General features: G+C 41.9%; 1 protein-coding gene across 1 annotated transcript; it reads left to right on the top strand.

Annotated features, from left to right (window-relative positions):
* The first annotated feature begins 8,707 nt into the window (after positions 1 to 8,707).
* Positions 8,708 to 20,846, top strand: LOC125389770 (lysozyme C-2). The gene is made up of 4 exons (XM_048418435.3): positions 8,708 to 8,895; positions 10,532 to 10,696; positions 19,422 to 19,500; positions 19,967 to 20,846. The coding sequence occupies exons 1-4, from the start codon at positions 8,760 to 8,762 to the stop codon at positions 20,031 to 20,033; spliced, it is 447 nt and encodes a 148-aa protein (XP_048274392.1). The 5' UTR covers positions 8,708 to 8,759; the 3' UTR covers positions 20,034 to 20,846.
* Positions 20,847 to 24,188: the final 3,342 nt, after the last annotated feature.

Genomic DNA, 24,188 nt, shown 5'->3' with positions numbered 1-24,188 from the left:
GGAGCTAACTGGACAATTCACACATGAGAGCTGTTTTCACCACATCATTATCCTATAAACTCTACAAAGGCAAAACCTTCCTGGTTCCTGAGGAACAAGTAAATGGCTTGCATAGGCAATTGGAGTTGCTAGTTAAACACCTTGGGACCAGCATTGTCCACTGAGGGTGTTAGACTGCAAACACGCAAAGACACCCAATATAGAAGATTGTTAAAAGCTATTAAGAGCTTAAAACCAAGGACACTTTTCCCAAGACTGTTTTCCCATTTTAAACATATCTACAGAAGTGTCTTAACATTCCGTATCTCTTGCACAGAAATGCTTTTTCTTTTGAAACTGATTTTGGTGGTTCCTTTTTAGATGTGCATGCCATCTCCTCCCTTCCTTTTCCACATGGCCTCCTTTCACAACACTGACCACCCACACACAGCTCCACAGGAGCATGTGTGACTTGTACTTTCTTAAAACCAGTAGGAAAGAAAGTTGCAGGCAAAAATGCAACAAAAACACTCAAAATGCTGCTGAAGAGAATAGGAAAGGACACTGCATTCTGACGGCATGTGGGTGAGCTTCAAACTGCTAATTGTTGTCCTCAGCAAAGCAGGCAAGGCAGAGCATAGGGAATGAGAAAATGGGCAGAGAGCGTGAGACAGCTGCAGCGACAACAATAAATTTTCCTGAGGTCTGGGGATTCAGTGCACAGTAGAATCTTACTAGACTACTGCTCTTTTTCAGGCTAACTGATCAAGCATGGTGCTTCCACACAACAGCTTCCGAGCTCAAAATTGTAGCTCTGCATTAGCGTGCAGTATAATCACTTCTCTTTCTTTGTTTGGTCCTCTAGAATATGTTGAATAATGTACTTTCTTCACAGTCACAGTGAACCTGATTCAAAAGGCAACACCATCCAGATGACAGCCAGCATTAAATGTATAGTGATGCCCACAATCTGCATTAGAGGACCCACTCTCCAGCATCTTCATCTAACTTTCAGTGAGAGCAGTTTCAGTAGCAATTGTTGATGACTAGAAAGTCAGAAAGTGATCATTAATCTTTTAATAAAAGTACAGAGGTCTGGATTGAGTGCAATTTCCTATCAACTCATGTAACTCATGATGCTATTTAAATGCCGTATGTGGGCTGCCATCAAGCTTTGCTGAGGCAGGAAGCAAATCTGACCCAAAGAGAGTAGGGATGCTGTGTCACAAACTGTTGTTCGTTCAGGGGAAGGATAGCTCTGCAATGGAGAAAGGACCTTTTAGCATCCCCCCACCCATGCAGCTGTCCACCTGTGGTCTCTTGAGTACCTCAGCAACTAACGAATGTAGCTCTGCAACATTGTTTCTGCTCTTTGACAAATGTGTACCGAAGTCTATGCTCTGCATCACAGGTGATCTTGATTTACCACATCAAGGATTTTCAAAAGTTGTTTGCTTTTTGTGTAGTTCCTCTCCCCACTCCATAGTTTTTTTCCCCCACATCCTTATGTAGTGGTCCAAAGAAATTTTTAATTATTTGCTGCTAGTACAAAATAGGATTGAGGAAACAGTGTCACAAGAAACTCAAACACCTAGCATTGTTGATAGGGCATTGGGAACCTAGTCATAGAACCAGAATGTGATTTGCAGAGAAGCAGTTTGTTCATGGGATTCCCTTACAGTTCAAATCTCATTCTAAATATAATCTGTTACGTAATTTATATTTCATTTTCTGATTATTTTTTATTACATCACCTTTGCTTGTTCCATGCATGTGATGTTTTCTCTGATTGCTGAAGCATTCATTGTAATTCCTATTTTATTTTATATTGTGCCTCTTCCAGTGGTTCTCAGCCTTTCCATTGCTGTGACCCTTTAATACAGTTCCTCATATTGTGATGACTGCAACTGTAAATTATTTTGCTACTACCTAACAGCTGTAATTTTGCTTCTGTATGGATTGTAATGTAAATATCTGATATGCAGGATATCTGATATGTGACCCGCCCCCTAAAGGGGTCACAACTCATGGGTTGATAACCACTATTTAGTCTCTCTTTTCTGCTTTGTTCTTTCAGGCACTGGCTTCCATCCAGTGTCTGATGAGTTTTGGTTGACTGTAAACAGTTTGGAACCAGGGTGTGCCCACCAGAGGGATTGAGCACAACCTGCTATTTCAATTATGTGCCTGAATGTTAGCACCAGCAGGTCTTTTATGCTGCTTCAGATCCTACAGATTCCTGCCTAGGAGATCATTGTCAGACAGAAAGTAAAGTGCCCGAAACTCAGGAAGGGTTGATTCAAAGCGAGGGGCTTGACTCATGTGTAATCCCAGGATAGGTGGGGCTGAGGTAGAAGCATTGCTTTGTACCTAAAGTGAACTGCATAGTGAGTTCCATAATAACTTGGGTTGGAATGAAGACTTGTCTCAGCTCCAAGGAAGTGGGTGAGGGAATGATTTGGGCCTAGAATGTAGACTTTTATTTAATTTTCCCACTTAGCATCTGCCTTTTTCTTGTGACTCGCCTCCCACCCCTTTTCTATTTCTTCCCTTTTTCTTTGTAAATGCTTGGGTTGAAAAAAAATACCTCACAAATACCAGGCAGCATTGTATCACCAATCTACATTTTAGACCACAGCTGTGTAATGAATGATAGTCAAATCCAGAGTCTAGTTCATCATCTCAAAGAATGACTTCCTGCCTATCTCTGCAGACTGAAGAGTCAATGATCCACTCTCCTGCAGGTTTAGCTGCTCTGCATAAAGACTGCCAACCAGCCTTGATTTTCATTGACTCCCCTTTCCGCACACTTGGGTGTCAGCTCCACTGCCTTCTAGACTACCATCTTTCTATCTTGATCACAAACTGTTTGAGCTTTTTCTCATCTGTCCTCTTACCTTCTCTGCTTCCATTGCCCTTGATGACTTACAGACTTAAAATATTTATTCATTTTTATGTTTTGCCTACATGTGTATCTGTGAACCACATGTGTACCTGGTCTTGTGGAGGCCAGAAGAAGGTGTCAGATCCCCTGCACCGGAGTTCCATATGGTTCTGAGTCACTATATGGATGTTAGGAACTGAACCTGGGTCCTCTTCAAGAACAGTCAATGTTTTTGACTGACAAGCCTTCTCTCCAGTCTCTTTGTTTTTTTGAAAACGTGTCTCACTGTGGTTCTGAGGCTGTGTTCTCCAATGCCTGTGTTCCGATAAGCTCCCACCTCAGCATCAAGAGTATGTTGTAGAGAAAGTAGTTGGCTCCACCTGCCATATGCATTAAAGAATCTTTAGTCAACATTCAATGGAATTTGCAAGAGGACAAGTCAGAACTGTATGTCCATCCTCCCACCCCCTGGGCATTCTTTAGAAACATCATAAATTGTGGCAAATTCTTGCATTTTACAGTTGGTTTGCATTTTAGACATTAGTCAAAAGTTAGAGAGAATCTTCATGGATTCCTTTTTCTAGGCCTGAAGTTCCCCATCCCCACCCTCACTTGGCATAAGGGATTAATTTTCTTCAACTTTTGGTCACAAGGAATCTAAATAGATTGTGAGCCAAGGATAAGCAAAAGGAAACTGTGCTGGGTGTTGTGGAAATGTTCATAATCCCAGCACTTAGAGACAGAGGCAAGAGGATTCCTACAAACTCAGTCAACCAGGACTACACAACACGGCCTTCTCCAAAACAAACAAACAAACAAACAAACCAACCTAACAAAAAAAAGAAATAAGTAAATAATAGTTCAATGTAATATGACAAAAACCTGGAAAGTGGTATTACTGGGTCTTGAGGAAGGTTGTTTCCTAATTTTCTGAGAAATTGTCACACTGATAGCCAAAGGGGCTGTTCCAGCTTGCATTCTCACCAGCAATGCAGGAATGTTCCATTTATCCCACAACCTTTCCAGCATAAGTTGTCATCAGTGTTTTTGATCTTGGCCATTCTTACAGGTGTAAGATGAAATCTCAGAGTTGTTTTGATTTGCATTTCTCTGATGATATTGAGCATTTCCTTAAGTGTCTTTCAGCCATTTCAGATTCCTATAATGAGAGTTCTCTGTTTAGGTCTGTACTCCATTTTTTAAAATTTGATTATTTGTTCTTTTGATCACCATTTTCTTGAGTTTTTTGTATGTTTCGGAGGTCAAATCTCTGTCTGATGTGGGGTTGGTGAAGATATTTTCTGTAGAGGGCCGCAACCACACTCTCCACCATGGATGGCGCTGCACCGCCAGGTGAGCTAGAAAGCTCACATGTGTTGGTATTTTCCACTACTCCCAAGGTTTCACCTGGGACTGGGAGCAGTTGACCAATCAAGGAATGACACGTCCAGAGCGGGGTCTGTTTCCTTTATAAGGGATGGGTTCCATCTTATCTGGGTCTCCGCTTTGGAAGCTGATGCTCTCCCTCTCAAGAGACATAAAGCTTTACTGCAGAAGGATCCTATGTGTACCGCGTGGTTCTTGCTGGCGAGACGGTAGCGTGGGACATCTGGTGCTGATACCCGGGAAAAAGAAGAACTTTGCACCACCGGAGACCCCTTGGACACAAGGAGGATTCAGAACTGCAGGGTGTTTGCTCAGAGAGGTACGACTATTCTTGGACTTTTCGGTTTTGGGCTTGACTTGTCTCCACCTTGGAAAGGTTTCGTAGAGGCCTTGGTACTTCTTAGCAGTTCTCTTATCACTTTGAAATTGCTTAGAAGATAAATCCTGCCAGGCTGTTGTTGCAGACGGACAAAATGTATTGGAGGAAGTCCAGGATAGCATATCAGAAACTGAGTGCAGTGAGAGGTTAGGCGCGCCTGTAAGAAAAAGAAGTAAGGAAAAAGAACCCCCCGGTGGAATGGGGGAGACAGAAAAGAAAATAAGTTAAAAAGGACCCTCCGGTAAAGAATGGGGGAGACAGAAAAAAGAAAAAAAAAAAAGAAAAAAAAATAAGTTAAAAAGGACCTCCCGGTGATTTTGGGAGAGTGGAGATGGGGGAGAAGACTGACCTACAAGGTCAAAAGCTTTATGTTATGTTGTTTGAGAGGTTCTGTTTTCATCTCCACAGAAAATGAGAGCCTAAGGGTGTACTTGAGATTTGTGTGGTTTGAATCACCGAGACCTCCTGAAATGTTGTAGTGTATACCCCTAAGAATGCAACGGCCCAATAACAGCAGGAAGCAGCCAGAGACTAACGACGCCCAAATTCCCTAAAAGATTAAATGAGGTCCTTGCAGAGCAGCAAGCCTGCTTCTCTGAGTTCCGCTTTGCTCAGTACACCGGTTTGGGCGCGGAGTGGGTGCAGCTGGGGCTGGAGGGCAGCTGGAGCGGAGCTTTGCTCTGTGGCTATGGTGGGAGGCATGTTGCGCAGGCTCAGTTGGTGCCTGGCCTGGAGGGTGTCACCGAGAATGAGAGAGGTGCCACAAGCTGTCAGGCCAGAAGGCTTACAATGTACCTAAAACTGTGCTGGTCTCTGAGGGTAAAATGGCTCTGGTTCCATTTGGCTACGCTAAACGATGCTGACTTCAGGCAGGGCTGGTCGTATTTATCATAATAAAAGCGCAATTAAGGTTTAGACGCAATAAACAGGCAGTACCGTATTACATCTACATAGTGCGACTTAAGTTTTTAAGAACTGCTTAGCATTTTAAGAACTCAAGTCCTCCTAAAAGATTGCTGTGTATACGCTTGGCTTGTCTGGTGTTTCGGGATCCGCAGGGAGGTGGATGCGAAGGGCCCTTGGATTTTGGGGTGATTGGGTAGTTGGCTGGATCTGTGAGAGTTTACAGCCGCTTTTGCTATGGCACAGGTGTTGAGAGTTTGCTAGTAGGGAAGCGGCCCTGTTCGCCGCCTCTCCCATCGGCCCCTTGAGCCGCAGCGGCTCTGGCGCGGACCTTGAGATGTTGCTGCCTGTGCCGCCTCGGTCTGAGTGTCGGCTCCCGCCACACTCCGCCACCAACACAGCCTCAGAGAACTAGGCTAGTCCCGCGGGGAAGGCAGGGGCGCCTGGGGGTGGAGCCACCACTTCCTGGCCTGGGACACGGGGATCCGCGCAGCGAGCAGGTCCAGGGCCGCACACAGCCCTTGGATGGCGGGCGGGCTCTGGAACCCGAGGCCACCGTACTGGCAAGGAATACGGGAGCCAATAAATCTTAAACCTAATATCAACAAACAGGGCCTGGGTTTTTCCTAGGTGCCACTGGGACAGCATGGCCTATATCATGAAAAACAAAGACCCTCAATCAGTTATCTACCACAGTGGCTACAGCCCTGGATCAACAGGCTACCATAGATACATCTATTAGAGGTAAAATAAAGAACAGGTGGATAGCTTATGGCAGCTTGCCCAATTGGGCTATGTATGGAAAACTCCAGCCTTTTGTGTGACCAGTGTACCATATGAGAACTTTATAAAAGTGGCTAACTTGTCCCGAGAATTGTCTTTGTATCTTGCAGGAGAATTTTGATGATTTGCTGTCCTCCTTGAGATGGTCCATCATGACAATCAACTCCACGCGAGTGGACATAAGCTTGGCCGAAGAATTCCAGTCCTGGATCGTGTCCTTCATCCCCTACTTCAAAGAGTGGGTGGGGGTGGAAATGTTTTGGAACAGTCCTATGCTATGGATTAGTGTTTCTCCTCTGGATGGTCTGCTGACTCAAATCCCAAAGCCATAGGGATAAAGTGGTTTTTGCTCAGCGCTGGCTGCCCTGGAACAGGGGGCCTCTACTGATGTGTGGTTATCTATGTTAAAGCAGTAAGGTTTAAGCCAACCAGCTCCTGCACCCCTAGGACTGTGGTCCATTGCACAGGGTGGAGTGCTTGGCTTAGCTAGCCCTGAAGGTTGTCGAGCTTAAGAGCATCGCACAGAGAATGACCCTCTCTGAGAGATAAGTCGCTCTGCTTAAGGGTTTCCTGCCATATATTCCCTTTCCCAGAAAATTGGCAGAGGGCAGGCCGGATAGGTTCCAGGTGTCATGAGCCTAGGGACAGATTCCGTGTAAGCCCATTTTAATGTTTTCATTTTGGGAAGTGCGACCTCTATCTTTACCTTCCTAGGGAGTTGCCTTTCTGCAAAAAAGTAAAATTAGGGGGAGATGTAGAGGGCCGCAACCACACTCTCCACCATGGATGGCGCTGCACCGCCAGGTGAGCTAGAAAGCTCACATGTGTTGGTATTTTCCACTACTCCCAAGGTTTCACCTGGGACTGGGAGCAGTTGACCAATCAAGGAATGACACGTCCAGAGCGGGGTCTGTTTCCTTTATAAGGGATGGGTTCCATCTTATCTGGGTCTCCGCTTTGGAAGCTGATGCTCTCCCTCTCAAGAGACATAAAGCTTTACTGCAGAAGGATCCTATGTGTACCGCGTGGTTCTTGCTGGCGAGACGGTAGCGCGGGACAATTTTCCCATTCTGTAGACTGTCATTTTGTCTTGTTGACTGTGTCCTTTGCTTTGCAGAAGCCTTTCAGTTTCAAGAGGTCCCATTTCTTAATTGTTTCTCTCAGTGTCTGTGCTACTGGTGTTATATTTAGTAAACCACTTCCCTTTCTAATAGACATATTAGATCAGCACATTCACTCTGGCTAACGATGACAAACACATACTGAGGGGTTCTCTGCATGTCCAGCACAGTAATTGCCACTGATGAAAATTAAGGTGACTGTGTGTGACATGGAATCTGTCCTCCAGTACAAATCCAGGGCCCAATGTGCTTGCTTTCTGATAGTGTCATATTTAAGGATTCCCAAAGAGGCTGGAGCAATAACTCAGTAAGATCAGCAACTGGATCTTTCAGAGGATCCAGGTTTATTTCCAGAACCCATATCGTGGCCCACAACTGTCTGTAACTTCACTGTAACTCCACTCCAGGGATTTGACATCCTTTTCTGGCCCCCATAAGACCAAGCACATGCATGCAGGTAAAAATAAATATACACGTAAAATAAAAATTATGATTAGAGATGGGAAAAGTTTTTTTATTGTTGCCTTCTCTGTAACAGCAAAGAAAAACATTATTTGAACAATACCATCAGCCTCCTGAGATGATCTCTTTTAAAGGTTACAAACCATTAGATCTATGTGTTTGGTTCCACTTGAGTTTTAAAGTGCTATTGCTTATGGTGACCCTTTATGTTTTAACATGGAGAGAAGAGGCATGGTGTAAAAGAAGCTAGGAACAATGTTAATAGGAGCCTCACCTATAATAGTAACACAAAATGAACAACATCAATGAAAACATTCTAGAGTAGAAACTGGCTCAGCAATGCGATGTCACATGATGTAACCTTCTAAAGAACAGTTATAGGCAGCAGGTCCATTTGGGGGAAACATACAAATAAAATGACTCAAGTAAAAATCAATGCAGAATGGTGGATGCACAAACAATAATTTGATATGATGGAATGTTGGTGAAAAGTAATTGCTGGTTTTTAACTGTAAATATTAGTTGTGTCTTTTTTCTTTTTGCTGTGTAGCTTCATAATAAAATTGAAGAAAAAAATCCTCATTCAGAAGCAGAACTACCTCTCCAATCTTAAAGAGCCACAAATTTAAGCACTTTAAAATAAGTACTATGCGCTTATTCCTAGACCCCCAGAACATCTCTTCTCAAACTTGTGGGAAAAGAAGGCCAAATGCTGAAACTGGCAGAATTGTAGGAACCTCCTGCTTTACACATACTCAAAAGTCAGAGACCACAGCAAGAGAAAAGAGGAACCCGGAGGATGCTTAAATACCAGGCTTGCTTTCTTTAGTCAGCCTGCAGCAGATCCAGCTTCCAGGTCAACATGAAGGCTCTCCTCGCTCTGGGGTTCCTCTTGCTTTCTGTCATTGTCCAGGCTAAGGTCTATGAACGCTGTGAGTTTGCTAGAACTCTGAAAAGAAATGGAATGGATGGCTACCGGGGAATCAGCCTGGCAAACTGTAAGTTTCTTCTTAGATAAGCAACCCCTACAGAACAGGTGTAAGGAAGCAATGAGTGAGCAGAGTGGGAACTGGAGTCCTTATGGACTTTTAGAATCCTGTGTATTTGACTTGGTTTGATTAAAAGCTAAAGTCTTTGTCTTTTTCATCAGAGATACTGGGGTGAGGACATGGAAGGGACACCTGTGCTAGGCTAAGGTAAAAGGACCTGAGGCGCTCTTGGAGTGACACTGGGTTTGCCAGTTGCTACAGACTCAATAGTCCACAGGGGGCTGAGAAAAGGTGAGAGGACTCACTCATTCAGAACTTGAGTTCTCAGAGCCTGGAGTGACTGGTATCTGTCTTCATTGCTCTTACTATGGTATGAACCTTTTGAGAGAAAACTTTTCAAAAATTTTGAACTTCCTTTATAGGGCAGAGGATTTGATTTCCTTCTACTTGCTGCTGAAATGAGGTCTGATGAATCAGAACATAAATGATTTAATATGCTTCTTCACTATGGGGTGGCCTTTCATTCTGTACAATGGAAAAAAGGGATGAGGAAAAGTTGTTCATGACTTACTCCCTGTACGTCATTGTAACGAGAGTGCTTTTCAGATTCAATTAAGGCAGCTACTATTCAATAACTAATTGTCCCTGAACAAGTGAGCAGACAGATGTATGAGTGGATGTATGTATGTGTGAATGAATGGGTGGATGGATGGATGGAATTGCAGAATAGCCCTTCCTAGTCTAATGTTCTTGCTTTCGATATTCTCACCAGCCATTTGTGAAGATACACACTCCTGGAATACAAACAATGGGACACTAAGGCAGGAGACTGCATGTTCTGTGCAAAAGTAGGATACTTAGTGACACAGAAAAGAAAAAAAAAGGATTCTATCTTAACATGCAGATTCACCTTGTTATTAGAACATCTCTCTGAGGAAATCCTCATTTTCTAATTGCTTATATACTTAATATTAATTTATAATTTAATATAAATATTAATTATTATTAATACTAATTTAGAAATTAATCATATTATAAATATATTAATTATAAACATGTTAATTATAACTATATTAATCTATAAAATCCACCTAACTACTATTTGTGATTTTATTTTAGGCGGAGGTATATTGATGAAAGATGGGGGAGGGAAAAGCAGTGAAAGAAGTAGCTATTTTATTTTGGGAAGCAGGGAGCATGGTTTCACTGTGTAGCCCTGTTTGGCTTGAGTCTTGCTATGTAAACCAGGCTGGTGTCAAACTCACATAGATTCACCAGCCTCTGACTTCCAACTGCTGGGAATAAAAGTGAACATCACTGTGACTTCATCCATTTGAATATTTAAAAAGTACCTTAGTGCAAATTGATTTGTCCTCAAAGAGATTCTCTTTGGGATTCTTGAAAATCACATGCTGACTAGGTGAAACGCAGAGGCATAACAATAACTTGAAGCCAGAGACTACCCTGAGTAACACAGCCAGACCTGGCCTGAACTAGTGGTAGCATAGTTTATAACTTAATCATATGATTTTACTCATAAAATAAATCACTTGTAAAATACAGCCATCTCAAGAAGCTAATTTTGGTATCCAGTATGAATCATTTGCTGTTGTTGCTTATTGATCAATATTCTTTTTCTTTCTAGGGGTGTGCTTGGCTCAGCATGAGAGTAACTATAACACACGAGCTACAAACTACAACCCTGGAGACCAAAGCACTGACTATGGGATATTTCAGATCAATAGCCGATACTGGTGTAATGATGGCAAAACCCCGAGAGCAGTGAACGCCTGTGGGATACCCTGCAGTGGTAAGACAGGGCAGGTTTAGGGGGATAGGGAACAGCCCACCTGCTCTTATGTGCAGGACACACACTGATGGAAACATCAGGAACCTGGGGAGACTGTCTTGACTGCTAAAAAGTCATTGTTAAGTACATCTATTGCTAACTGGGGGTCCAGTCTCCAGTCAGCACCCAGGGTATGCAAAAAAACTCATGTATGTGTCAAGGGCTAGACTTTTCTATATGAGAGGTAAATATGGAAGCATATGCTTTCTGATGGCAGTTTTCTCTTTTGCTTCATCTTAAATAATTCTCTTTAAAAATATCTGTCTTCATAGAGCTACATTTTTTACATATAGCTACATATCTGTTTACATACACACATACATACATATATACATACATACATCTCTCTCCTACATGGCCATACATCTCTACACACAGTTACATATTTTTTTCACATGGCTGTATATCTTTCTTCTCATCTATTTCTCTTCTACATCTCTCTTCTATAGAGCTTCATCTTCCTTGCCTCCACACAGTTACAAATCTCCACACAGCCACAGATATAAATTTCTTTTACACAGCTCTCTCAACGTGCAGCACTTTACACAGTTTCTAGGCACAGCTCTTTCACACAGCTCTTTTTCTGGCATTCACTCTCCCACACATACTTCTACATCATTTACCTACTCTCCACTCCTTCACACTTCTCTCCCATAGCTGTCTTCTCCTGCACAGCTTCCTCTATTTAAACTTCCACTCCTCTCACAGCGAAACTTTGAAAAATTACATTTTCAGGTCCCAACACTTTCTCATAACACAAGATAAATCACACAATTTCTTGTAGGCTTGGGATGTCACATTGACCGGCCAGTGAGTAAAACTTGGCCATGAAGCCTAAATGTTAGGGTTCTCAGGGTTCCCAGACAGAAAATAAACAGTTAAGTTAGTTGGCCAAACCTTGATCCTGTAATATAAACTAAGGCTTGCACTATGTGCAAAAAGTCAATTACTGAGAAAGTTATGTTTACTAAATTGCTTCTAGTCTGACCTTGAATCAGCAATAAATAACACTTAGGAAAATGACCTTGTGCATTTGTCTCCAGGGGCAACCAGATATTCATCTCCGGGGTAACCAGGTTGCTTTGAATTTGTTCTGAAGTCTAAAATTAGCTGCCTTTGTGACTGAGAATACTATTACTTTCCTATGTCAGTCTGAATAATGAAAACTATCCTAGTGTTACTTCTATTTGTCAGAACTATACAGCTTAAGCAGAATTATCTTTCTGACCATACACAGCTACATGTGTGTCCCATAGATGGAATATTTACATGAGATAAACACAAGCAGTGGGAAAACATCCATAGCAGTTCTTTGGGAAGAAATGAAGTGGCACATGAGCGAACTTACAGACAGGAACAAGTGGTCATTTACAGTCAGTAATTCCATGGCCTTACCAGGTGACACTCCCCATCAGAGAGTCATTCATCTGGTGGGTCAACCTGCTGAAAACCCCCACAGCCCTCTGTGCACATAAAGATTCGCCAAGGAAGACATTAGTCTTAGGGCATAGCTTGGTGATAGAATACTGTGCCTACCACTCAGAGAGCCCTGGGTTCTGCCTCCAAAATCACTGAATGAATAAACAAAATACATAGTGCCTGGGAAGATAACTCAGACAGAAAAGTCCCCTAAGCCTAGGTTTAACCCTCAGCACCCAAATAAAAGCTGAGTTTGATGACATGCATTTGTAAGACCAGGCCTGGGGAGTCCAAGACAGGCAGACCCATGGGGCTCACTGACCAACTAGCACAAGTCAGTTCCAGTGGTAGACCCTGTCTCAGAAACAATGTGGACTGTCTAGGGAACAGTTCCTGGGGCTTTCCTCTGACTTCTACATACATATACACACATGTACAGGTTCACTGGCACATATATCACCACACAGAGACACACATGTTAAATTAATAAAAAATTAAAAAATAAAGGATTGGTATCATTAAAAATGGATGGGAGTTTTTTAACCTATGCTCACATGCACTCACCAGTAAATAGACACATAATTAAAATTAATAAAAATAAACATGCAAAAAGTTGTCATTTTGTAACTAATGAGTTTCTGAAATATTTACTAAGTGGCTTTATTGGTGTTCTGAATATTTCCTTTCTGACTGTCTACTTAGGGGTAGTTTTAGATATTGTTATAAGTCATTGTTGACAGAATAAATTTTATTAAAAACATTTCTAACATATACACATGAAAGTATTACTGTAATAAAGACTGTATGTCAGGGAGCCACTGAGTAACTGATATTTGTCCAACTGGCTTCTGTAGTAGGAGACTGCTTGTTCGTTTCCCAGCCACCCAAACTCCAGAAATAACTACATAGAAGCTGTATTAATTAAATTATAGCTTGATCTATTAGCTCTAACTTCTTTTTTTTATTTTTATTGAGCTCTACGTTTTTCTCTGCTCCCCTCCCTGCTTCTCTTCTCCCCTTCAATCCTTTCCCAAGGTCCCCATGCTCCCTATTTACTCAGGGGATCTTGTCTTTTTCTACTTCCTATGTAGACTAGATCTATACATGTCTCTCTTAGGGTCCTCATTGTTGTCTAGGTTCTCAGGGATTGTGATTTGTGGGCTGGGTTTCTTTGCTTTATATTTAAAAACCACTTTATGAGTGAGTACGTGTGATAATTGTCTTTCTGGGTCTAGGCTACCTCACTCAAAATGATGTTTTCTATTTCTATCCATTTGCCTGAAAAATTAAAGGTGTAGTTATTTTTTTCTGCTGTGTAGTATTCTATTGTGTAAATGTACCACATTTTCTTTATGCATTCTTCAGTAGAGGGGCATTTAGGTTGTTTCCAGGTTCTGGTTATGGAAAACAATGCTGCAACTCTGACTTCTTATTGGCTAGCTTTTACATCTTAATTTAACCCATTTCTATTATTTTATATTTTACCATGAGGTTCATGGCCTACCGGTAAGGTTCAGGCCTATCTATCTCCAGTGCTGGCTCCATGTCTTCTCTCTGACTCTGCCTCCTTTCTTTCAGCATTCAGTTTAGCTTTCCCTGCCTAGCTCTACTCTACCCTATCACGGGCTCAAATCAATTTCTTTATTATTCAGTGGTATTCACAGCATAAAGAGGGAAATCCCACATCAGGCTTCTGTATGTATTGATGCACTCTTTGTGTTGAAAGATTTTACATCAAATTACAGATATCAAATTTTGTATTTAAACTCTTTAGAATGCATGTTCAAATAATCTAATTCTTAGATAGACATTATTTTATCAAACAAAATAACATAGACTTATGTTTTTAAGATGAAACTTTTTTTTTTTCGAGATAGAGTTTCTCTGTAACTTTGGAGCCTGTCCTGGAACTTACTCTGTACATCAGACTGGCCTCGATCTAACAGAAATCCACCTGCCTCTGCCTCCCAAGTTCTGGGATTAAAGGCATACACCACCACTGCTGGACTTGATGAAACTTATTTTTTTATTATTATTTTATTACTTTAAAAATACTAATCCAAATTTCCACTCACCTCCTACCACTCCCTCTACACACCTTCCCACCCTTCCCCCTCCAATCCTAAACCAGGGCAAGGCACCCTGCCCTGTGGAAAGTCAAAGGCTCTCTCTACAACATCTAAGTTGAGCAAGGTATACATCCAAATAGAATAGGATTCCAAAACGCCAGTACATACAGTAGAGACAAATCCCAGCGCCACTGCCCTTGGCCCCTCAGTCTGCCCCAACTGTCAACCACATTCAGAGGGACTAGTTTGATGCCATGTTCCTTTACTCCCAGTCGAATTGGAGTTGGTGAGCTCTCATTAGCTCAGGCAAACTGTCTCAGTGGGTGAATCCCTCATGGCCGTGACCTGCTTGCTCATATTCTCACTCCTTCTGCTCTTTAACTGGACCTTGGTATCTCAGTCCAGAGCTCTGGTGTGGTTCTCTGCCTCTGTTTCCATCTGTTGTTGGACAAAGGATTCTATGGTGATATTTAAGATAATCATCAGTCTGACTACAGCATAAGGCCAGTTCAGGTACCATCTCCTCTATTGCTTAGGGTCTTAGCTGGGGTCATCCTTGTGGATTCCTGGGAATTTTTCTAGAGCCAGGTTTATTACTAACCCCATAATGACTTCCTCAATCAAGATATCTCTTTTCTTGCTCTCATATCTGTCCTTCCTCCATCTCGACTATCCCATTCCTTCAAGTTCTCCTTAACCCTCCCCTTCTTCCCTTCCTCCTACCTCCTGCCCCATACTCCCAGTTTTGTCAGGGGATCTTGTCTGTTTCCTATTTTCAGGTGGGTCTATATATGTTTTTCTTTGGGTTCACCTTATTGGCTCTCCTTGAAAGTTCTGGTAACATTCTGCATTAAATCCATTCAGCCCTGAACTTTTTTGTTTGGGTTTTTTGATGGCAGCTTTTTATCTCCTCGTGGCTTATAGGTCTATTTAAATTGTTACCCTGGTCTTGATTTAATTTTGGTAGGTGGTATCTATCTAAAAAGTTGTCCATTTATTTTAAATTTTGCAATTTTGTGGAGTACAGATTTTTGTAGTAATGATTCTTTGAATTTCCTCAGTGTCTGTTGTTATGTCCCCCTTTTCATTTCTGATTTTATTAATTTGGATGTTCTGTCTCTGCCTCTTGATTAGATTGGATAAGGGTTTGTCAATCTTGGTTTTTTCAAAGAATCATCTCTTTGTTTCATTGATTCTTTGTATTGTTTTCTCTGTTTCTATATTGTTGATTTTTAGCCCTCAATTTGAGTTATTTCCTGTCTTCTACTCCTCCTGGTTGAGTCTGCTTCTATTTTTTCTACAGGTTTCAGGTGTGCTGTTAAGTCGCTAATGTGAGCTTTCTCTGTTTCCTTTCTGTGGGCACTTAGTGCTGTGAACTTTCCTCCTAGCACTGCTTTCATAGTGTCCCTTAGATTTAGATATGTTGTGCCTTCATTTTTGTTTAATTCAAGGAAGGCTTTTATTTCTTTATTTATTTCTGCCTTGACCCAGGGGTGGTTCAGTAGTTGACTGTTCAGTTTCTATGAGCTTGTAGGCTTTCTGGGAGTAGTATTGTTGTTAAATTCTAACTTTACTCCACGGTGATCTGATAAGGCACAGGGGGTTACTCCAATTTTTTTGTATCTGTGGAAGTTTGCTTTGTTACCGGGCATGTGATCAATTTTAGAGACGGTTCCATGAGGTGCTGAGAAGAAGGTATATTCTTTTCTATTTGGGTGGAATGTTCTATAGATGTCTATAGATTCATTACATCTGTTAGTTCTCTTATTTCTCTGTTAGGTTTCTGTCTGGTCGACTTGTCCATTGGTGAGAGAGGAGTGTTAAAATCTCCTACTCTTAGAGTGTGGGGTTTGATGAGCGATTTAAATTTTAGTAATATTTCTTTTACATATGTGGTTGTTCTTGTATTAGGGGCATAGATATTTCGGATTGAGATTTCATCTTGATGAAATCAAGTTCCTGTTATGAGTATAAAGAGTCCTTCTCCATCTCTTCTGACTGATTTTAGTTTGAAATCAATTTTTTTTAGACATTAGGATAGCCACACCTGCTTGTTTCTTAGGTGGAAAATCTTTCCTAACCCTTTACACTGAGGTAGTTTCTGTCTTTGAGGTTGAGGTGTGTTTCTTGTAAACAGCAGAATGCCGGATCCTGTTTATGTATCCATTCTCTTAGCCTGTGTTTTTTTATAGGTGAATTTGGACCATTGATATTAAGTGATATTCATGACCAGTAGTTGTTAACTCCGGTTATTTTTCAGTAGTAGTGTTTGTGTGTTTCTCTTCTTTGGGTTATGCTGCTGGGGGGTTATCAGAAGTCCGTGTTATTGTGGGTGTAGTTAGCTTCCTTGGGTTAGGGGTTTTCATTCTAGTACTTTTTGTAAGGCTTGATTTGTGGATAGGTAATGTTTAAATATATTTTTGTCATGGAATATCTTGTTTTCTCCTTTGATGGTGAATGAAAGCTTTGCTGGGTCTGAGCTTACATCCTTAGTTTCTTAGTGTCTGCAACATATCTATCCAGGACTTTCTGGCTTTCATGGTTTCCATTGAGGAGTCAGGTATAATTCTGATAGGTTTACCTTTATATGTTACTTGACCTTTTTCTTTTGCAGCTCTTAATATCCGTTCTTTATTCTGTATGTTTTGTGTTTTTATTATTATATGGTGAGGGAATTTTTTTTTGGTCCAGTCTATTTGGTATTTTGCAAGCATCTTGTACCTTCATAGGAATATCCTTCTTTAGGTTGGGAAAGTTTTCTTCTATAATTTTGTTGAATATATTTTCTGTGCCTTTGAGCTAGAATTCTTCACTTTCTTCTACCTCTATTATTCTTAGGTTTCCCAGATTCATGGTGTCCCAGATTTCCTGAAAGTTTTGTGTTAAGAATTTGTTGGATTTAATGTTTTATTTAATCAATGAGTCTGTTTCCTCTATAGTATCTTCAGCACCTGAGATTCTTTCTTCTTTCTCTTGTATTCTATTGGTTATACTTGTCTCTGTAGTTCATGTTCATTTACCCAGATTTTTCATATCTAGAATTCCCTCAGTCTGTGTTTTCTTCATTACCCTTATTTCAGTCTTCATGTCTTGAACTGTTTACTTCATCTGATTTTTTCTTTCTTTTTTTTGAGGAATTTATTAATTTCTTCCAACTTTTTGTTTGCCTTCTCTTCCATTTCTTTAAGGGAGTTTTTCACTTCCTCTTTAGAGGTCTCCATCATTTTCATAAAGTCACGTTTAAAGTCATTTTCTTATACTTTTGTGTTAGGATGATCAAGTCTTCCTTTTGTGTGTCTGCTGGGTTCTGTTGTTACCATGTTGCTTTTTAGAATGTTGGAGAATTTCTTGCATTAGAGCCTACCCATTTCTTCCTTCAAATGTGGCTGGCACTGTCTTGGCCTCTTGGTCCAATCCTTGTTGTGGCTGTCTCTTAGGTTCCCTCAGTATTGGAGCAAGCTGTGTTTCAGGGTTCCACTGAGCTTGCAGGTGAACAGGCGGGTGTAGGGGCAGGGTGGATTGAGAGGTAGTTCAGCTGCAGGAAAATTCCCTCCTGACTGGCTAGAAAAGCAAGGGAGTTGGGGAGGTGCCCCTAGGTTTTGTTCCACTCAGGAGGTCCCAGAGCGTGGAGCATCTGGCTGTCCAGCCCTGTGGCTGTTGACATACTTTCCAGGTCCCCTCAGTATTGGAGCAAGCTGTGTTCCAGGGTTCCACTGAGCTCGCAGGCGAACAGGCGAGTGTGGGGGCCAAGTGGGTTGAGGGGTAGCCCAGCCACAAGAAAACTCCCTGCTGGCTGGCTCCCAGGTCCCCTCAGTATTGGAGCAAGCTTGAAAGTTATTTTTTTAAAAAATGAACAAACAAGGTTCATATCAGGATTGAAGGCTGGGATGGTAGGACTTCAACTCATATCATGATAGAAGTAATATGTAATTTTTAGTGCATGAATAAAATTGGTTGATATTGTTGTATTGTTCCAGTGAGGTGAGTGAACTAAAGACTTGTTACATTTTAGTCAAGCACTCTAAACAATGCCCTATTAATTCCTACTTTGTTAAACCAGTTGCTCACATTTTCAAGAGAAAAGAGATTGTGGAGCCTTTTTGTAGCCTATTTTGCCTACTTTTAAAGGCATTTGTCCACTCATCTACAGTCATTGAAAGGGACTAGAATATCATTTCCCATTTTAGTGTTTAGAGAGTTGATGTAACTGGAAACCTTTGGACAGGACTCTTCTAGACTACAGGTCTATGCTGTAGGTGCAAGTAAAGTTATATTGTGCACATATGTATTCACACAAAAATATAGACAGATTTTTACATTTTTTAAACAAATTAAATTATACTTGTCTAGCTTTATAAAATGATTATTACTCAAAACTACATCCATGGTAACAAATACTAGCCTGAATTTTCACCTTAAATTGCAAACAAAATTGCAGTAGCAATATTCTCTAATGTTGAAAACACCACACTTTAGTCTTGAGTCTTAGGACACCTTGCTCCTTTTATCTTACTGGTTATAAATCCCTAGGAAGAGCTTTATTCACACAAAGCTTGTGCATTGTTTTCTTTCTTAAAGTATTCTTTTATGTGAATGTGTGTTTTGCCTGCATATACGATTGTGCACCGCTTGTGTGCCTGGTACCTGTGGAAGCCAGAAGAGGGCTCCTATCTCCTGGAACTGGAGTTACAGACACCAGAGAGCTGCCATCTGGGTTCTGGGAATCAAGTCGTCTGTAAGAGCATTCAGACTCTTAGTCACTGAGCCAGCCTCTGTTTTTCTTTAGGATAAATTTTCACTGGTATGCCTAGGTGACAGTTTCAGTGAGTTTTTTTTTTCAGTGTGAGAAGGAAGAGGAACTTCTCTCATGTTAGCTGACACTACTACAGCCTCCATGTCAATTCATTCTCTTTACTACAATGTGTTCTCTACTTTTTATCAGTGCTGGAATCCTAAGAACACTCTACCTCTCAAGTATATCCCAACCCCCAGGGACTTCATAAATGAGAAATAAAATAACTTACACCATTTCAACAGGATAGAATCAATAGAATCTGTCTCCAGCAATCACAGATGCATGGTCACTTGGAAATTAATTCCTTGTATTCACTGCTCAGTGTCACAGAAGAAAGCTGGATAGATCTGAGCTAAAATGGGTTCTATAACAGTTCTTGTCATTCTTTACCCTTGTCTTTTAGCTTTGCTCCAGGATGACATCACTCAAGCCATACAATGTGCAAAGAGGGTTGTGAGAGATCCACAAGGCATTAGAGCATGGTATGTAGGAACTTTGGAAGGGGAAACTGCTGGTTCTGTTGATCTATGCGGTGAGTCTTTCTGAGACCCAGGTGTCATTCTGAGCACTGCAGATACAGCTGGGGCCTTTCTCTATATCATTAGTTTTAGGGAATTTCTCCAGATTGTGAGAATTCCACACATGACAACTTCCTTGTTAGTCCTCCAGACTATTTGTAGATCAGTTAACTGCTTTTTGCACATGATGTTACATTGACAGTGAAGACACTGGGCTCTGCTTAGGGTTTGGAGAGGATCACACTGCCATGTAGGCATAGCTCCAGCAGTTTTTGGGTGTAGCTGTAGCCTGTGTTTCATATTAGATCTTGGTCCAGCACCCAATCATCATTAGTGCCACTGTTACACTATTTCTCCCTCCAAGTTTTAAGAATATGTATGACAGAGGAGACAAGTTTAACCATTTTTCCTGTCTCACTTTCCTCCACAGGGTGGCATGGAGAAACTACTGTCAAAACCGAGATCTCACCCAGTATCTTCGGAACTGCAGATTGTAACTGCCATGTGCTTCCGCTTCAGCTCATTCTGTCTCTTTCTCGCTCTAGAAGTAGCTACAGGAAAGGTCACAGTTCCTTGGTTTCCCCTCAAATAAGCAGCCATTGAAAAGAATCAAGAGCAAAATGGAGACTGTTTCTCAAGAGGCTTAATGCTGACTAGTGTGTTCACTGTTTTAAGAAAAACCTCCATTTTTTTTTCATTAACCAGTGCAGTAGATGCTTGTGACAGTGATCTAACACCTTGATGGTCACACACATCTCTATCAGTTCTTCACAGATGAAGTCACTCACATGTAGTTTCTTCAAACTTAATCTTCATCTCTTCCTTGTTGGATTCACACACAACAAATCTTAAGGAGACAACTTGATCTTGGGTGGAATGGCGGCTGCCTGAGCTCCCAGGCCTTGTGTGTGTGATCTCAGCACCCAGGCAGTTACAACAACCACAGTGTGTAGCAAGGTGGGTTCTTAAGGGAACAGAACTCTTGGTGGATAGAACTGAGACTGCCTCAGCTCAAATTTGTAATGAAATGTCTGACCTTTCAAAAAATATTTTCTTAGATTTGGCCACTTATACTGCTTAAAAGTAAGTTCTCAGCTCATGTGTCAGTCTGTTTTAATTCTTGAGAGAATGTTCCAATTCCTCTTGCTGATCATGAGGTCTCCCAGACAGATTAGTGACTGTGCTAGCTCTTAACTTTCTTAAAGTAACTTCAAGCATATCAGCTAACTCTGAGACTGATGAGTTTGGATTGGCAAAACTAAGTGCATTGTGAAAAATTACAAATGCCCATTAAACAATTTCAATGCAAATCTTGTCTGTGTTTACTCCCATAAACACATAAATTTTGTCTCTGGGGCAAAATTGTTTATATATTGGGAAAATCAACGTGATACTCTTACTAGTGCTTATGGTCTCACTCTTAGCCAGCACTTTTATCAACTACACATAGCCATTGTCTACATCCTCATCTATATGGGCAAATACCTACATCTTCACACACACATACCCAGCCCGAAACAGGCTCAGAACTTAAATAAGACTTTATTTGGAGAAGGAATTTTGGCAGATATCTTTAAGCTGAAGATCTAGAGGGGACAGTCATCCCAGAGTAGGGTAGGCCCTAAATCCAGTTCTCTTTGTTTTCATTTGTTTTTCAAGATAGGCTTTCTCTGTAGTTTTGGAGCCTGTCCTGGAACTCACTCTGTAGACCAGGCTGGACTCAAGCTCACAGAGATCCGCCTTCCTCTGCTTCCTGAGTGCTGGGATTAAAGGCGTGCGCCACCACAGCCTCTTAAAGGAAGAGGTGGGTAGGGACAGAGCTCGGTAGTTGAGCACCTGCCCTGCATGCCTGAGGTCCTGTATCTGTCCCTGCCCTGGGAAGCAGGGGGAGGGGTCGGGGACAGAGTCAGAAATAGAAGAGAGAAGCTATGTGAAGATGGGCTGAGATTAGGAATTCCGGGGACTGTTGACTCCCACCAGAGATGACGAAGCTTGGGTGGGCTCTCGCTCAGAATCTGTGAAAGAAGTCTGCCCATAGCGTGAGCTCAGACTTGTCAGCCTCCACAGCTGCTAGCAGGACTTTCTGTTCTAACCTGCCAAGTCTCTGGGAATTTGCTACAGTGGCATAAGAAACTGATACCCCTAGGGACAGAGGAGCCCTTTCCTGAGATACCGTTTCTGTGTAAAGCCTGGTGTGTGAGGGGCACGGTGCGATCGGTAAGAAAAGATCCAGACTAGCTTAATACAAAATACACAGCTTTAATAAATAGAAGGAAGACTTACACCAGAATCCCAACGATCCGTCCGGATGCAGGAGCCAGGCGAGAGAGCTAGGGGAAGCGCACTCGCCAGGTTTATAGGTAAACTTTTGCTTAGGGCGACACGCCCCACGAACAGAATGTGTTTGGCTGAACTCCCCTATCAGGTGTGTATCTTCTTTGTTTTCTTTTTTTTCCAAACATTGTTTAGTGCCTGTGAGTGTGTGTGTGTGTGTGTGTGTGTGTGTGTGTGTGTCACAGTACACATCTGGAAGTCAGAACACAACCGGCAAGGGTTGGTTCTCTACAGTGTGGGTTCCAGGCATCAGACTTGGGTTATCAGGATTGGCTGAGCCATCTCACTGGCTTGCTCTTTCTAGATGAGACCATACTTTATAACACTAGATCAGGTTGTCCTCAAACTCAGAGATTTGCCTGTATCTGCCTGCTTCCTAAGTGCTGGATTAAAAGTGTTGAAATTCAAACCCAGTTTGTATCCTTTTCAAAACCTGATATTTTTATTTTATGTGTGACTGTATGTATATATGTGCCCCAGATGCATGCTGTTCCTGAGGAGGCCAGGAGAAGGTGTCAGATTCCCTGGAACTAGGGTATGGATGCTTGTGAGTCACCATGTTGGTGCTGGGAACTGAACCCAGGTCTCCTGGAAGAGCAGCCAGGGCTCTTTACTGCAGAGCTGCCTTTTTCCTTATTGTTGTCTTTTGCACACTTTATTGAAACCAATCATGTTTTCCATTCTGAGCTTGTTTCTAGAAATTCTATGGCTCTCATTGCCGTCATAAAAAGGACTCTTGGCCAGACGGTGGTGGTGTTGGCTTTAATCCCAGTGCTCAGGTGGAAGAGGCAGGCCGATCTCTGTGAGTTTGAGTTCAGCCTGGTCTACATAGCCAGCTCCAGGACAGCCAGAGCTACATAAAGAGACTCTGTCCCAATAAAAAAAATAAAAAAGAATAAAATAAAACTAAAATTAAAAAGGCTCTTTTCTTTTTTAGTTTTTTGTTTTTTTAAATCACGTTTTCCAGCTGCTCTGTTGGGGTCAGGAACCACTGCCATTCCGACTGTGGTTTTATACTCAGCCTTTCCATAAGTTTCTTATGAATTTTGATAATTTCCCAATTGATTTATTCATGGCAGCCGCCAAATCAACTCTAAATAATAAAAGTTTTATTCCTTTCCTTTGATTATTCTCTTTTGTTTTCTTAATTTGTGGTCAAGTAGTTTATTTTTTACCTCTTAGATCACATATGGCTCATACTCATTTGCTCTGGTTCTTGTGTGGATGTCCACTGTGTGTGTGGAATGTGTCCTCCATCTCTTCATCCCCCGCCTCCAGATGTGAGTCTCCATGATCCAGCTGCGTATGTAACTCTTGCCTCCCCATCCATCCATCTGCTTTTCCTCGCTGCTCAGCTCTTTATAGTGAACACCCTGAGCTTCTTGGTCGCTGCCAGTTTTCATCAGAGTCCAGTTCATCCGATGCCATTTTCTCTGTGTATGTTGTCTGTTTTCATTTCCATGCTTGCTCAGGTCAGCTCCCTGAAGCCATGCAAGGACTCGGCAGAGAATCCTTTACAAGGAAGGGAAAGCAGTGGTAGGTACGGGTCAGAAATCCAATTTCAAGATTAGCAGCACCCTGCACGATTACTGGGTTATTATTGCCTGGGGCTTCTTCCTATGGAACCTTTGCTTAATAGGAATATAGTTTGGGTGGTTATCTTTTTGATTGACAGACTAGGTCTCCCATGTCCCTTCCCATTATATATCTGAGTTTAAACATGCACACCTAGTCGTACACAGCCATAGGATGGTAAATAAGATTCCCTCTAAAAGTTCACTTGGAGGACACAGTTTGCCTGATTGTGTCTCATCCCAAACCAGTGTAAGCCAGATCAGCCTCCATCCAGAGGTAAGCTGAGTAAGACACGATAGAATCCAAGTGGAATGGTCCTTAAGGGGAGAAGAACATACTCCATGGTTCAGAGTGGAGCGTGCTGTGCATGCATAGTGCATGCAGGTGAGGGGCTTGGGTTGCCAAGTGCATTATTGCAAGAGCTGTGTGTGTGAATAACCGGAAGCAAGCAGAGTCTGCGATTCTCCAGGTTTGACTGCCTCCGCTACATACAAAGATAATCCCAACGAATAAACAAATATCCAATGCAATGGTAATTGTGTGGCGCAGGCTCACAGGTTACTTAACTAGTATCTTAAACAAGTTGTGGGGCCTGTAGAGATGGCTTGATGGGTAGGAGCATGCACTGCTCTTGAAGAGGACACATTGGTTTGTCAGCTTCTAGGTCGGGTGTCTCACAACTCCCTGTAACTCTAGCTCCAGGGGGATCCAACCCTCTGGCCTCTGAGGGCACTTTACCCTTG

Source organism: Myodes glareolus, chromosome 26 (assembly GCF_982192425.1).
Source record: "Myodes glareolus chromosome 26, mMyoGla1.1, whole genome shotgun sequence".
Lineage (NCBI taxonomy): Eukaryota > Metazoa > Chordata > Mammalia > Rodentia > Cricetidae > Myodes > Myodes glareolus.
This window is presented reverse-complemented; position numbering and strand designations above follow the sequence as displayed.

What these genes read in the sequence shown, in the direction of transcription:
- LOC125389770 (XM_048418435.3), top strand. Translation starts at nt 8,760, where the DNA reads ATGAAGGCTCTCCTCGCTCTGGGGTTCCTCTTGCTTTCTGTCATTGTC. An exon ending in GGGAATCAGCCTGGCAAACT is followed by an intron (nt 8,896 to 10,531) that starts GTAAGTTTCTTC and finishes TTTTCTTTCTAG; the next exon opens with GGGTGTGCTTGGCTCAGCAT. An exon ending in CCACAAGGCATTAGAGCATG is followed by an intron (nt 19,501 to 19,966) that starts GTATGTAGGAAC and finishes TTTCCTCCACAG; the next exon opens with GGTGGCATGGAGAAACTACT.